The 17110-nt window shown below is 37.9% G+C and overlaps 1 protein-coding gene across 4 annotated transcripts in view; it reads left to right on the forward strand.

Annotated features, from left to right (window-relative positions):
• The window catches only part of LOC308056817 (uncharacterized protein), a gene marked incomplete at its 5' end in the record, with an annotated part of 365182 nt that overhangs the window by 82982 nt on the left and 265090 nt on the right, over positions 1-17110 (forward strand). For 2 of the 4 annotated variants that reach the window (XR_013924973.1, XR_013924974.1), the window contains one exon: positions 1-17110. This exon is cut by the window's right edge and continues 14092 nt beyond it. Coding sequence is in view for 1 of the 4 variants with exons in the window: in XM_080372678.1 (XP_080228804.1) it covers positions 1-7 (7 nt within the window). The other 2 variants (XR_013924975.1, XM_080372678.1) reach the window with 2 other exon arrangements.

Below are 17110 nucleotides of genomic sequence, written 5' to 3' on the forward strand. Positions count from 1 at the left end.
GAGGTGAAGGTAAGCTGGCAGGGTTCCATGTCCCAAGTTCTCACCTTTCTTCTTCCCTGGTTTAAAGGTAGGCACCAGATGTTTTTCCTGTCCTCCTCTCAGTGTTCTGGGCTCATCCATGTCCTTTATGAAATCTGAAAGATAACTGCTAGTTGTTCTTAAGCTGCTTCCTTTAGCCTTTTGCAAGCACTGGTTTTAGGACAGTAGAATGGGCCAACAAACTGCCCATTCCTGACCAGGAGGGTTCCTCTCCTCCCCTCTCAGCCCCAGTATGCCATTAGACAGGCTCCACTGTTCATGGAGGCAGTGGCCTCAGTGTTTTTAAAGGTAAATTTCAACAGCACTTCCAGCTTGAAAACATCCAACATACTTTTTAACCTGCAGTGGCTGGAATTCTTACCTTTCTGTTACTGGGGCTGGTCATGTTAAGCATTGATCACATCCTGAGTGAAGGAGGAGGTAAATTGGTATTAATGTGTCAGTCAGTGAGAACTGTGAAGCAGCACTTCCTTGCCATTGTTTATCAAACCAGCTCCTTTGGTAGTTGTCTTCTCATTGAATTACTTACCAAATAAGTTTAATTTCTCCTTAACTCTTCAAAGGCTGGTCTTTCTAGATTTTCTGCTGGTGTTTGTTTAAATTACTAGTGGTATTAAACAATAATCTAACCTTATTTCTACTTTGAGCTTTCTTTTTGAAATCATTGAAAAAAATTAGCTAAGTTGGTGTCTTCCAATCCTTCATTATCTTTTCATTCCACTGTGATAATATACATCTGTGCCCTTCAAAGATTACTGGTTTTCCTTATTCATCTTCTCTAGACATCATCGAACCACAGAATTGCTTAGATTGGAAAAGATGTTTAAGATCAGTGAGTCTAACTGTTAACCTAGCACTGCCAAGTCCACCACTAAACCATGTCTGTAAGCACCACATTTACATGTCTTTTAAATAACTCCAGGGATGTTGAGTTGACTCTTCCTGGAACATATGCAAAATGTGAAATGGTTCTTCAAAAATAATAAGATAAAAACTTGTGAAGAAAAAACTCAGGGTAGCTGATATTTCCTATCCCCAAAAATAACACTCCATCCTGTGTGACGTCCACAACCAGGTCTGTAAGGTTATAGAAGTCTGCTTTCCTGAAGGCTATTGATATTTTTTCCCATGTCTGCCTTCCTAAAAACCAGAAATGTTACTTTATTGTTACCCTCAGCTAAATTGGTTTCTACCTTTATTTGCTGTCACTTGAAAACTGAGCTGCTGTCTCATATTTGTATTTAGAGGATGCCCCTTTTATGTCAGAAGAATTAGCTTATATTGTGCTCTGTTCCACTGTTAAACACTGAAATTGCCCATTATCACCAACTCCTGGTGTCTGGCTGACACTGCTAGCACCCACAGAAAGCAACATAGTCCAACCTTGCCAGCTGAATTTACTTTAGATTTGTGCTGTGTCACCTTTCTTGTTTTTCTTTCCTGTTATTTAGCAGTTTTGAGTGACTTGGTCTCTTCCATAATTTAGATGTAACAGCAACTATGCTTTTTTTTCCTGTGCACAATTTTTTAATATTATAAGGCAACACTTTTTATTGGTTGACTTTCCACAAAAAGATGTATTGTTCTAAATTTCACATAAAAATTGGTATGAATTATTCTCCAGCAGATATCAAATCATAAGCTTAATATTGGCATTCTATGCCATTGTGTTTATTCCCCACAGTTCTTGCAACATCAGATTATGAGTACAGTTCCCTTTCATTCTTTTAGTACGCAATGGCAGATTTGTTTGTAACGTTGGCTGCATAAGTGCAAAACGTTGCAGTGGAAAAAGGGAAATACATCACTGAATTATTTCTTTGTGATTGCAAATAGTGCTTAAAGTGATGTCAATCTTGCAATGACTATGCAAGTAGGAATGGTGGCAGTAAAAAGGGCACAAAAATACATATTCATGTTTCTTGCAAATTGCACTACAAAAATTAAAGGGAAATAATGGGATGTTCAGCCCTCTTACTATTTAATGATTTTGACTTAAGCTAATGGCATTTGCGAAATCTGATTTGCAGAGTTTGGAAATCCCAGTGTGTTGCCAGAACAAAAATGACCTAAACGTGGCCCTATGGCTGCAGAAGTCACAGAGGAGATACAGGTATGAAAAAAAGTAGTAAAACAAGAGAGTTACTGGAGCCTCTCTGATCCTGCTGTCTAAATATATGGCAAACCACTTGATATAAATCAAAGACAGTAATACCTTTTAATATAGTCAGGATAAATATAGATATATTTATGTGTATGTAAATATATACATATCTATCTTGACTACATTGAAAGTTAGTACTGCCTTTGATTCATATCAGCCCATTTGCCCTATATACAAAGGGCCTAGATTCAAAGCTATCTACAAAAACCCACAGGTGTTAGGATTCAGAAAGAATGCTTATTCATAGAAACATGTCCTTCTAATAACTCTTTCCTATTTTGAAAATATTTTAATTTCCTCCAAAACCTTAGGAGTATCTTTACATGGAAATGCTGTAAGCTGAAATGTGTTGGAATCTATAAAGTGAAGAGGTGGTTATTGACTTGTGTAGCAATGGAAATATGGCAGAACTTGAATGGATGTTGGAGCTTTCCACATGTATATGTTTGTGCATTATATTTGAGTGTGTGCCAAATGGTACTCTATGGCTTCTGGGACCTATAATTTCAAACCCCCATAAAATACAGAAAGAAATCTCTGACTTGCAAGAAGCAGAGAAGTGTGTTCATATGTTAGTATGTTAAATTCATATTAATTTGAACAACAGGTCTTGTTAACTGTAGAAGACCATCAGGGCAGACACCGAGAGGAAGAAGCAAAAGCACAGGAAAAAAAAGTTGCTTTAAGTTGCTTTATGTTTTTCTTTAGCTCTTTATTGGCCTTTTCCCTACCTTCTGAAATACTATGTTTTGTTGTTTCTACTGACTGCCAGGATATATATTGATGAAAGTAGAGAAAACCTGGAAGAGGCTCAGTTGAACATATCACTAAGCTGTTAGTGGCTTCAGCAGATGCAGGATTATTTTTTTTTCCAGTCATCTAGATCAAGTAAAACTCTAATATATTTTCTAACAATCACAAAGCATACCTGGAAACTCAGTGCATACGCAGGCGTGAGCAAATTTTTTTCTAAGTGGTGCTAGAAGCTGTTTTTTTAAATGAGCCTATGAGTTAAATGAACTTTAAGCTGCTGTTACCAACGGTTACTTACTTACTAGGGTTTATTTCAGTTCCTGTTTGTTTCCCTAGTTGTTCACTTTGCTCCATTTTATCAAGCAAGTAGTAGTTGAAAGCATTATGATAGTGCAGTTGGGATAACACGAGCTTGCTTTAACACCCTGCATGACTGTTAGTCCCTCAATCTGTTCACTTCTAATGATCTGCTTCATCACTTCTTCAAGAGAGACAGCAGAAAGTACACACTGCTCTACACAAGCATGCATGAGTATGAAAACTACACTCTCACTTGTAAAATGCAGCCACTTTTTGTCTTTGCACAGAAGCAGCTTGAGCTTCTGTGTCTCTTTCTTCCATTTCATTTATTTGCCACTTGCTCTCAGTAAATATGAGGATATAAGTACATGTATTGAGGTTTTTTGGTTGGTCAGACTCTTCATTTCAAAATAGTTTGGGATATACATATTTCTCCTCCTTCCTCTTCAAATGTATATTGAGTGGGTTTACACACCCGTGTATATAAGTTTGGTTGCAGGTCTCAGCGAGAATTGAATTCCAGAGCATACGAACCACTCCAGATAACTGAACACAAGTAACTACAAGTTCTGTTAATATTCATTTGCAGAGATTCCACTGCTGTTGAGTGGTTTCAACAAGTAGTGTTATTGGTGGTCTTGTAAGTTTATTTAATTAAGTGTATCTAGCTAATCCAGTGATTGTCTTAAAATTCAGTCTCATGCTAATGACACATGCTCTAAGGAAACTAACCTAACAGCGGCTGACTAGCAGTCAGTTTTTATAAAGTGGCTAATGTAGCACAAAAAGCAGGTCACTGTCTTCAAGAGACAATAAATACAGTAAGGTGATAGGTTTATGGTTGAAGACCATGGCACTTCTGTCTAGTCAATGGTTTCTTACACCATTAGCCTAGTACTTAAAAGCTAGGAACAGAGGAATGTTTCTCTTGATCTTTTAATCAAACTGCCCTCCAATTTATTGGCAATAAGTACAATTGCTCCATGAGCTGAAAACAATTCACAAGTCCTCAAGCTGGTGGAACTGTGATTCAGATCTTAAACCACTTAAGAGAAAGGTTGTCCCTTTTTTAAGCTTCATATGTTGAAACTTTAAACTCCAGCTTGTCACTGACATAGCAATAAATCTTTTCAGCTGCCCTAAAGATTAAAGTTTTGGTGGTTCAGTGTTGACACAACAGAGTTCACAGCAGTGTGAACAGCCCTGGCTTAATAGGACATTTCAGAACTGGTCACCAGTAAGTTGCTTTGGGCTCTGATTCCTGAGGGGGGTTTCTCTTGAAGGGAAAGGCACTCGAATTTCCAAAGATTTCAGATGAAACTTTTCTTATTTAGACTGTGCTTGAAACTTGAAAAGTAAAATGGCCAACCTTCTTAAGATTATGGGCCATGTGTCAAAACTGTCCCATGGATGAGTGACCCAGGCATACCCGGGAGCTCAAAGATGTTTTTTCCTTCAGCCCTGGAGTCACATCACAAGTGGGAGACAGCAATTTCTTTGTCCTTTCCTGGTGTGCCCTCCTGTTCTGTATACTGCCAAGGCGGTTGGGCCTGTTGTCAGCGCCAGCCCCGGGGGCCTGGTTTGCTTCCTTCTGAGGCTAAGTTCGCCCAGCTGAGCTTACTCTTTGGTTCTGTTCAGTAGCCTTTGCCTTTCTTCACACCTGCCCTAGTGATCTGGAGGTGGGAGAGGAAAGAGGGAAATTTGTGATTGGATGAGTTACTCAGTGTTTAAGTAATGAAGTTTGTGGAAGCTAATGTGGAAAAAGTAAGTAAAAACTAGGTCGAGGGATGTTTTTTTTTCTTCTTTATTTTGCTCTTTATTATAATAGGTTGTATTAAGACTGTCTTTCTTGTCCTGCTTTTGTGAGCAGTCTAGTCCATAACTCAATTTATTACTTTCTTACCAAGCCCTGATAAAACCATACTCTGTTCTGTGTTAAGAAAGGGTTAACATGAAGTTCAAGGAGAAGGCTAGATGTAACAGCTGTAGTGTACAGTTGCAGGCTTGTGTGCTGCATTGATGCTCTACACTGTGCTTCCTATATAACAGTATGGGGTTATGATGTTTGTGCTTGATTTCTCTTCCTGCTGCTCTAGGAGAGTATACTAGGTGTTCAGTACATCCAAATACCCTTACTCCATCTTCATTCTGTAAATACCACTGAAAAGCAGAGAGCTTGGGACAGCAGTACTTGCAAGTTTTTAGTCCATAGCTGCTAAAAGTGATCCTGTGTGACTTCTCAGCTTGCAAGCAGGAGGCTTTGACAGTCAAAACGACTGAAATACACAAGTGCAAGCAAATGGAAGTGAAACGATATGAACTTCGGCACTCCTGATTCCTTATGCAGTGCGTTATTTTTTAGTATAAAGGGTATTTTGTTGGTGTCTAGGGGAACAGAGGAGAAGAGTCAAGTCGTTAGAGTTATTAACCCCATCATGATAAGGGGATATAGCTAATTTTATCAGTTAGCTATTTACCATTGTGAAGCTTTGTTTTTCACTTTGATGAAGTTATTGCTAAGCTATTTGATTGTTGTTTCTGGGTGTTACGGGAAAAGTAGCAATAGAAAAGATAGCATAGCTTTCCCTGTTTTCTGGATGGGTGCTTGAGCTGATTGTTTTTACTTTGATGTTGGTTATTTTTATGTCTGAATCTGTCTTCTGGTGCTGACAGTCAGATAGTGACAGGATCAAATCCTGAAAAGTTAGACAAATATTCTGTAAAATCTACTGGACCTCAGACCTTTAGCTAGGGGATGACTGCTGTCCACTTATTAGCTTTTCAATTATCTGGTCTATCTCCAATATTACTAAAAAGCAACTTGACTGAACTCCTGCATATCAACTAATCATTCAGCTTCTGGCTGGCATGGTAGAGGTGAAGAGAGTCATATGTAGTAAATGCACTGGAATAGCTAATGGAGGTTGTGTGAGCTTGGAAGACAGTATTTTTTAAATGAAAATAATCATATTGGCTTTTTAGACAGCCAGTTTAAAACTTCCCCTTTGTGTCCTGAATGTGAAAAAAATGGAGTAAGCAAAGTCTTAGTGTTTGTTTCTCTGAAGTATACAGATGGTTTTTGTAATCTGAAAAAACAAAGCAAAATTCTAGCAGTAGCAAAATGAGATGCTACAATGTGCTCAGCCTTCACTGTGTTGTTCTCCCTTGCAAGAAGAGTGGCCAGATCATAGAGTATTTGGATAAGTACTAAGGGAGAAGGCTTGGCCATGCAAATTAGCTGCTATATTATTCTAAACTTATCTGAGCACTGTGGACTATGGACAATTTGTACTTCACCTAAACCAGCCTGATGACCTATAATGACAAGAATTTGAATCCTGTAATCTGAATTTACTTAACAAGATTAAATATTTAAAGTCAGTTCATTTAGAAGCTAGAATAGATTATCTCTCCACATTTGCAGATTTCTGCCCTTCTATTTGTATGCATGGCCTTATGTTCCTAAATTTTTTGTTACAGCTTTTCTTTCAGATCTTATACCTTAGCTTTTGCCATAACAATTTAAGATTGGGAAGGCTTTTCGTTGTCCTAGGAACTGAGGGAAAAGCAATTATGAAATGCTGAATAAGACAAAATGGTCATGTAGAAAAGCAGTCAGAAAAGTTAATTAAGCTCAGGAAATAGACAGCAAGATAATTAAGATTAGGCCTAGTTTTACACGGCAGGCATTCTGTGATGTTCTCCAAGAGACTAAAGGGACATCACGTAGAGAAACTCCAGGCTTTCAGTCAGACTCTTGAAAGATCATTACGGCTGATGTTAAACAGCAAGACAGCATCACACTAATGTGATGGGGCATATGTTTTCTTTTACATTTCTTTACAAGTAAAACTGTGCCATAAATGTAAACAAGGACTAACTACTCAGTACATTATTATTGGCATGAGGTATCCAAGTGAATCTATTGCTGAAAAACAATAAACATTAACACAAAAAACATGGATGTATTTGTTACTTCCTCTGCTAGGCTAAAGTCCACTGTACTGTACTGCAGTGTATTATGTTCTAGAAAACTGCTGAGAAGGGTCTTTTGTTTTACATCAGGCACACAGTATACATTTTCTTACCACTGGGAACCTCAGACATACTCCGTAGTATTCCATGTGCTGGCAGTGCAGCTTTCTAGTACTGTCAGAATATACAGAGGTTGACACAAACCCTAATTACCCTCTTATCCACTTCAGATTTTTATTACTAGGTACACTGGAAATCTTAGAAATGAAATTGAGGAATAAATTACATGGAACTGTGGATTCAGATTATTTGTTCTTTGAAATGCTTCTACTAATTCTGTGCATAGCAAATCAGTCTCACTCTTATTAAGCTCAAATCAATTGTTTAGATACCAGTGCTTTATTCTGTATGCCTGGGCTCATACACCAGAACTGTCAAAACTTTCTGTACTCTGGCTAATTGATCTTAGGAAATATTTTATAGTTTAACATTTTCCATCCACTAACATTTGATATATTGATTTTGTGTTTTCTTCTTAACTTGGTTATTTTTCTATCTATGTGCCCTTCCTAGGGAAAGAAGTACACTGATAGAAAGTGGAGGTTTTGATTTTTAAAAATACCTACATTCTCTAAAGCTCTATATACTAGAAGTTAATCTCCTTCATATTTCCACACTGAGTGACAGCAAAAAAGCAAATAAGCTTATGTAAAAAAATAATTTTTATAATAAGTTTCAATACATAAGAAGTTGAAAAAATTGTCAGATGATGATGAAAAATGAGGAGGTTTCATACCTGGTGCATGTGTGTCAAAAAAACAGTCACCAAAACAAAAACAACCCTCAGGCCAATAAAATCTTCTCTGTGATGCCAGTATTGTGCTATGGATGTAGATTAAATAATCAAATAAGCTGATACATCTGAGTGTGTATTACATGTCTGAAACATGGCAGTTTCATAATACTACTTTTATTTACAGCTTATGTTCCTGGGCCCACGGTTACATGTATATTTTAACTGTCATCCTAAAAATATTTCTAGTTCTCAGTCTTTAGAGAAAACCTTGAAAACATGCCTGAAACTATTTCTTAATGAAACAAATGCTTCTTTGAACAAAGGCACCCATCTGGCCTTTCAATACTTAAAGGGGGCTTATAAGAAAGATGGGGGTAGACTTTTAAACAGGGCCTGTAGTGATAGGGTAAGGGTAATGGTTCTGAACTAAAAGAGGGTAGATGCAGACTAGATGTAAGGAAGACATTTTTTGCAATGAGGGTGGCGAAATACTGGAACGGGTTGCCCATGGAGATGGTAGGTGCCCATCCCTGGAAACATTCATGTCAGGATGGACAGTGCTTTAAGCACCCTGATCTAGTTGAAGAAGTCCCTGCTGATGGCAGTGGATTGGACTAGGTGACCTATAAAGGTCCCTTCCAACCCAACCATTCTATGATTCTGTGATTTAAAATCTTGCTCCAACCTAATTGCAAGGTCTTATTTTTTTCCTTAAATTCATAATTAAGATAGGTGATATAAAAGAACACTTGAGAGTGAAGGTATTTCACATGGAAGTAGTTAAGTGAGTAGTTCTTGCAGTTAGTTTGCTAGTTGTGGGTGATCAATTCTAAATAAATCTGAGTTTCACATATAAGAAAGATTAGTGGAGTTACTGGAGATGAATTGAATCAAAGTGATTCATTTTAAGAACCACTTATTTGAACTACTTCATAGCATATCCAGTTGCTGAAATGTAGTACATCACCTGTCATCTAATTAAAAACTGGTTTATTCCAATACTGCAAAATATTAAGTATTTCCTTGAGTAGCAACCACATATAGACCATTTGTAATTACTCTGTTCTCAGCTTGTCTGAGACAAAGACCAACAGATGCTATGTTTCTTGAAGAACCCAAGCCTTAATTAATTTTAACTTGTAAAATAAAGAGCTCTACCAACAAACTCTCTAAAAATTAATTTGGTGTCCTAGAATTTAGTGTTGTCATTTTCTAGGATAAACTATATCCTTCATATAAAATAAAATGAGTGGACTTAAGCATTAAAAAAGAAGCTGAACCTTCACTGTCCTACTGGACCAGCTGCTCTGCAAACCAAAGTCTTTGTAAGTTGCAAGCTGCACATTGGACAAGACAAGACTCTCTGCTTTGAAGTCCTGCTGGAAGCCTTGGATCCTTTTCTTCCCTCATTTCTGTCATTTGTAAAGTCCATTGTCCCACTCCCGAGACCCTCCTTGCTTTGGATTTTGTAAATAGACTGGTTTGGAAGGTGTGATGAGATCCTCTGGAATAGCTGTATTGAAAGCCAAAACATGTTTGTCTTCAGGAAACAGTGTTCCAAGACAAATGTGCTGACTGCTGAAGTGCAAAATGTGTGTGTGAAGTTAGTGCAGAAGTCTGCTTTTCATATATGTCCTCTGAGTGCTAATATTTTAAGGTCCTTTATACATGCATATTATGCACCCTCTCGCCAGGTAGCTGATTATCATAGTATTTCTTTTGTTCTGTTTATACAACAGGACACAACTAAATACAGCTGCTGTACCTGACATACATATATTGTTATTTCCCTTACGGTAAAATTTGTGTTGTCACCAGTATGCTCATTCTTTTAAACTCAGAGTTCAACACCCCCCAACCCCCTCCCATCTGGCAACCAACTCTTTCTTCTTTGAATTTGAAAGCTTTTCCTTTTATGTCCTGACATTGAATGAAGCATTGTATTTTGCGGACGATTTGAAGTTGGGCTCTTCTTTCAGTAGATTGTCTTGCTCTTTTTTTTTTTTTTTTTTGTGGGGATGTAGCATTTTTGAGGATATCTTCAATCATGCTGGCCACTTACTAGTGGAGATGCTTTCCCCGGGTGATGCTTTCCCTGGGTTGCTGATCAAATCTTGGACTCTCAGTATTATTTCATGGAAGCTTGTGTTCATAGTGAGTAGATGTATTTGTGGTTTTGGAAGAATATGTACCCATTCACTTAAACCAAAACAACCCAAAACACATGGAGTTTTCCATTTCACATACACAGCTTTTTTCCAGGACATGATTTATCTTGAGAAAATGGCTTTCTCCTCACAGGATCCCTGGAAGGTTTTGTGTCACCATTGTGCTACACTCTGTAAGTTTGATTCTGATTTTGTGTCCTGCTGCAGTTATCAAGGCCTGCATCTCAGCACAGAATGTTTTATTGAGACATTGTTAATGAGATCTCTTTTGCAATTATTTCTTTCAAGGGTGGCTTGACATTTGTTTGCTTCATGCAGCTGTTAAGAGGCTAAAATTTTAGCTGCTGACCCAGTTTTGGGTTTTGGCTGGCTCTGGTATGGTGGAGTGATATGACCGAATTCTTGCTTAACTGGTGTAAACCTGCTGCTAGTGAACAGTTATCTGTTATCAAAAATACCCTGTTTCTCAAGTGTTGCAAACCCTTGTCATTGGTTGGTGTAGAGAACATCTGCAGAACACCCTCTTACTCAAATTCTGAATGAAGCCAGCGGTGTGGTGTGCTGTGTGCTTTTGCCATGGTGGCGGCTGTGATGGTGAGGGCAGTGACCGTATCACCTGGGGATGCCCTGATTCTGCCTCAGGGCTGGATGGACATGAGTTGGTTCCTGAATGCTGTGGGTGCTGCACTCTTACAAATCGAATTGAAATCACATCAGCGGTAGCTTGTCTTAGTATGCTGGGTAGTTCCTTACCGACATTCTTTTTTTGACTTAATAGGTTGCAAGGTAAACCATAGGATTTTGTGTTCAGTGGCTGAGATTTTTATTTTTTTCTGGTTTACTCATCTGCCATGCTGTTCTTGCTTGTAGAGCCTTAGCAAGGTCCATCAGTCAATGAAATACTTCCTTCCCTCTCCGCCAGACTAGGAATGCTCTCAATTTCCAAGAAGCATTTGGCTCTCGCTGCTTGCACTGTGTTTCTTGGAATGTGTCACCAGCTGCTTGCTGTATGCTGATTATCTCTGGTCGTGTTTGGCATATGTATTAGGCTTGACTTGAAAGTCAAATCCAGCCATATTCCCAAATAACTTAAAAGTATTTCACAGAGAATTTTTTGAGGAGATTTCAGTGCTTTAACACACAGTGATAGTTTGCTCAGTCACTGATCTTGGTAGTTGAGGATATTCAGTGGCTGATCCTTGTTAGAATATCAGATGCAAATGATCTTATAATATTAGCTTGTGTTCAGTCTTCTATTTTTTGCTTTGGGTTTTTTTGTTTGTTTTGGTTTTGTTCTCTCTGAAGCCATGGAACTAGTTCAGTTCATCTGCTTTATCTCTGTTTCCTGTTTTTCCAGGGGCGTCCAGATCCTCTTGGCCTGCTGCAGAGCTGTTCTAGATACAAAGTCAGAGGTGATCATCTCTGGCATTTTTTACTGTGCAGACCCTGGGAGCTAAGAATGCTACCTTTTCAGACAATTACTGAAAGACATCTTTGGGGCACTCTTTCATGACTTTTAAAATCTGGCTTAAACTCACATGTTTTCTTAACACTGCAAACACTGACTAATTTGTTCATGACTCTCATTCCTCTTTTTTTGATATTTCTTTGGCACAAATGACTTACAGATGTTACCCACAATGCCTTCCTTTTCTGTGTGCGCTATTACTTCCACTACTCTAATATCATAAAAGTAATCAATAAGCTGGATGCTATATTGCTTAAGGTGTTTTTATCTGGTTTAGTGTGTTTACAGAGAGGATGCTCTGGTCATGTAAATCTGTATTTGTGAAAATGCCAGTGGATATTATGGGTCCTGGCAGAATGTTGTTAGTGCTGGTGGCTTTGCTTGCATGTCTATTTATTTATTATATGGTTTATGTGCTTTTTCTCCTGCCTAAAATTTTAGCATGTCTTTTTTTTTTTTTCTTTCTTTCTAGAATTCTGCTTATAATTTGCATTGTCCTAATGCTGCATTTGGAAAACTGAACAGTTTTATCTTTGGCTGCAAGTTTTCTCTCCTCTTACATAGCTCTTTTTGTAGCTTCACAGGTTTGCCGGTGTCCCACTGTCTATTTGGAATTGTTTACTGTTTGCCAGATGCTGTCTTTCTTTGCATCTAGTGCTAGTCCAAGTTCTACATGTCATTTACTTGTGCTATTTGGCATTACATTAAAGTTATAAAGTGCGTAAACTTTCCTCCAAGATGCTGTTTTGCTTTCATAGTGTGTGTACTGTTTTCTTTGCTGCAAGCTTTAGTATCGTGACACAGCTACCATGTGGCTGACTAGGCAGGACATTTTCCATTTTATTTACAATAGCTCAAGCTGTTCATTTGGTTAATCTCAGTAGTTTTGCATTTATTCATTTCCTTTTGCATAGCTTCTGCCTTAATTTTTTTTTTAATGCTTTTTTTGTTGCTATTATTTAATGTTTTTAATGCAAATTACACCAGAAATCTCAGGCTTAAGCTTGAATATCTACTGATTTACTTCCCACTGTGATGATTTATTAAATTGTAAAATGAAATGTGTAATTGCAAATGGAAGTGACTCCATTAGAATAATAATTAAAACCTAAAATCAGTATTCTCATCAGAGCTGGATAATTTCTTCTTGTGAAGTCTAATAAAATAAATTCCCATTTTCCTTCCTGCTTGTTGGCACTTGGCTTTGAGTCCAATTGAGAAACAGTAATATTTACTTTGTGTCTCTGTGTGTATGTATGTTTTACACCATCCTGTATGTATATTAGAACATTTGTATTGGTTAGTAATTTAGATTAGACCTGGATCCTGGAAGCAGTTATGCTTATACTCAATATGGCATCCACAGTGGAACTAAACAAGGTTACTTATTTGCAGGGAATTGAGTACGTGTGTCAATGTTTAGAGTATTCATGCCTTTATGTTTTGTATAACTCAGTTCTAGTTCACTAGATCTTACCTATGTGTAAAAGAAATCACACCTGAACTCAGTTGTTGACTGAGTTCAGACCAATGTTGCTGACACATTCGGAAGGAGTTTCTGGAAAAATGCTGTTTGGTGGAAATAAAAACATATTTTTTCTGGAATGCCTGAGGGGGTACTAAATACATGTCATTTTATAAATATGGCACTAAAACATTTAGAAACTTTTATTTTCCCTGGGAGGATAAGAAAGAATACAACAACCTATCTTTTCATTCCATCCTTTTTAGGAACACACTTGAATCTCGTGCACAACGGAAACTTTGGTAACAGTAATGCGACAATTACTGTTCCAGCTTAGAAACCTCATGTGTTTGCTGGATTTCATCCCGTATTTCCCACTTTTCTCTCTCCACACCCCGCCTGCCCCCCCCGCTTGCTGTATGGAAAAAACCTGGACAAAGTGTAGAAAGCACTGGTCAAAATTGTGTTTCTTCAAGCATTTGCATGAAATACCATAATCGTATTTAAGTCAATCTTTTGCAGAATTTGTCTCTGCTAGGTTACAAGAGAGTAACACAAATACACAGGAAAAAGCCATTAGATAGTACAACGTGGCCCTTGCTCACCTGCTGTAGTCAGTATCATGCCTTGCATGGAATGGATATTGGCCCATACAGACTTTGGTTACCAAGCCCAAAGCTGTTCTTGCAGAACAGTAGAAATATACCTGCCAAATCACGCAGCAGAGCTGTGAAGGGAACTCCAGATAATGATCCTTGCTGACTTTTAAGTATTACCATGGCTGGCTGGATAGCATGCCATATTATTTTGCTGGTTTAATGCAACTGTGATCAAGGTTGCCCCAGGTCAAGCTAAAAGCAAACATTAACATTTCATTCATAAACCCTACAAATCCTTGCTGCCTCACTGTCTGTTTAAAGACTCATGACTCAGCTTAATTGTGATTTGCTTGCTTGCTTGCTTGTCAGGGTTTGAGTTCCTAAAGATTGCTCCTTTTCTCTGTCCCTTTATCTAGAGAGTGAGCTATAGATGCTTTCCTGCTCCATGCAGTTAGAATATTGGCCCTTGGGCAAATACCTAGCCTATAACTTCAAAAGAAAAATCTGCATTGGGAATGAAGGACAAGGATTTTTTTATATTCTCTCTTTTCTCTTTGAGGATCTGCCATCTTCTGCCTTCCATGATTTCTTAGTCATTAATTCAGTTAATATCGTTCTGTCTTTCTTCCCAGCCCTTCCCTGATGAAAGGCTAATATACATTGGGTAATTACTGTCCAGAAGAATAAACAGAGCCCACTAATGATGGTCTTGGTGCTTGGCTAAATCCTGAGCAGCTGGTTTTACCCAGTATGAGGTAGGGTGCTCTTTCTCACTGATGAGTAATGTTATTAAAATCCTGATGTAAAGCATCATGAATTCTATATAAATGCACTATGTACTAGTAAAAAAATGGGTAATACAACATGTTAATTGGCCCCTTCAATGGATGACACAACAAACATACACACTAGTTAAAAGTGTAGGTTTTGTTTAACTAACATGTATAGTTTTCTGTATCATTTTTTCAGCCAGGTGAATCTGGATGGAAAGGAAAATTGTACATGCTTTTTAAGCATGTTTGCATTTAGAACTTTTAGTAATGTAAATTAGTATTATGGTAGATAGAGAAGGTTGCACTCTCATGTCCACTTTACACCTCTGTCTTCAGGTGCTTTGTAGCAAAAAATATGGGCTCTGAAACTTGCTGGGTGTCTGTGAAAACTTTAAGAAAAGGCAGTTTTGACAAAGCTTGTTTTACTATTAGAGAATTCAAGAAATGTAGTAAAAAGTATGCTTTCTCAGCTGCATTTTTCTCCTAAGTGATACCAGAAATACGACACAGACAGTTGTAGTTTGACAGAGCAATAATTCTTATTTAATAAATGCTTTGACTGTTGCAGTGAAAATTGGTTTTCCTTTGAACGAGTTATAAACTATACTTCCACATGGGTGCCTCAGTAGTCAGATTATTTGAAAGGACCTAGCACCCAGAAGAACAGAGTGAAATGCTAGGAGCTGCTGGACACTAAGCTCTGAAATTCTGGCCCAAGTTCACAGTGTGCAGCTAGAAAATATTGTACTTCAAATACACAATACTTTCAGCCATGTTCACAAAGTAGGTGCTTAACTGTTCTGAAAATCCAAGTCTGTGAGCTTGAGCACCTCTCTCTTAAAATAAGGAACATGAATCTATTAAAACAAGAGAACATGAATAAAATTCCCATTTTAGTGTTATACGACAAAGGTTCCATATGCTGTGGCTTATCAACAATGGGAGGCATTGGCTTGCAGTATTTGTGTAGAAAAATATGTTTTGGTTTGAACCAATTGGTACCAACAGGACCAAGGACTTCCAAAGCAGGACATCCTTCCTCACTGTTCTTACATTTCTTTTAAGAGCAAGTTGTTTTATAATATGAATAGGAACTTTTCCTTAATCATCACTTAAAAGCATAGGGATTATTCTTCCTGTTATTTCTGAACTCCTGCCTTCCTATCAAGTTTCTCCTTGCCCTGTGCATCATCCCGTTTTAGGGCTGCCACAGCTGTGAGACCTCCAGAGGCATGGACTGTACTGAGCTAACCTGGGCCTGATAGGACCTACTACCAAAAACCAGCTTGCCTTCTGCTGCCAAGCGGAGTCTCATCGCCTGGGAAACAGTGCAGCTGTAAGGCTCCTAAGCCTGAACCATGGAAGCTTTATCCTGGTGCATATCTGTTGACTGTGCAAAAATTACTCTTGACTTCTAACACAAATGCAGTGGAGAATAAGTCTTGATACTTATTTCCTTGTCAGCTGTAGTGAGAGACTATTATTTTTATCTTCTGCATTCAGTAAGTTCAGTGTATTCATTAGGAAAACTTTATCTGTACTTACACAACATGAAAAGGTCATTTTAGCCAAAATCTGCTTCTTAAAAAAAGTAATATATGCAGTCATTGAGGACTGTGAAAGGTGAGGAATGTAAATTGTGTGTAGCTGGGCAAAATACTGTTCCATACATTGTTTCCCAGCTCCCCAGATATGTGTTCTTTGTCTTAATCACTTCAGTGCCACAACAGAACCCTGATTTTATATATTTTCAAGAGAGGAAAAATCGTTGAAGAGGAGGTTTCTTACTTTAATTATAGCCTATGTATACCTATAAATGTAACTGCTTATACTTATCCTATTTACTTGATTTTTATAACGTGGAGACAGCATCTCAGAGAGTGATGACAGTGACTTTATAGGGCTAAATAAGGGTGAAATAATGATTTCTGTCTGTGACTTTACTGGACAACTTGGTCACACTTTTTTGTTCTCCGTTACCTAGCTATTCAAGGTAGGCTCAGAAGTGATGAGTTTGTAGCTTGGGTTTAAAGTTCCCCAGTAAGAGAGTTGTTGCCTGTGTCCCACCCACCCCTGCCCACCTTGTGCCACTAATTATCATGTAGACAAGTAAATTAGGATCTCCCTTTCATCTTGTAAATTGAGAATATTCTCTTAACATAATTTTTATTTTTTTTTTTTGCCCAGGTAGACAAAGAAGAAAAGAAACCCCTAGATACCACAGGAGGGAATGTTGTAATGCCCTCTCCTTTTGTTTGTGATTTGGTCTCACTTTGGCATTGATGTCAAACTCTACCATAGGTATTTGCCTTTGGCCCTAAAGGAGCTGTCATAATCACAGAACAGTAATAGCTTTGCACGGGACTTCATTGTTGTCACACTAACATGCAACACACATTAGCACATGAACCCAGTGATGTGCTTTTTGTGATGACCTGGACAAAAATAAAAATATGAATAGATAATGTGACAATGTATTAAAAAAACATCTGTAAGGTCAAGTATTGGATCCTCTTCAAAAAAACAGATAATGTTGATCATCATTTCGTACATTTACCAAGATTCTGTGCACCTCATGAATCACTGCAGTTCCAGAGAAGAGTCCTTTAG

This window comes from Falco punctatus (assembly GCF_963210335.1).
Source record: "Falco punctatus genome assembly, chromosome: Z".
In the NCBI taxonomy this organism is placed as follows: domain Eukaryota; kingdom Metazoa; phylum Chordata; class Aves; order Falconiformes; family Falconidae; genus Falco; species Falco punctatus.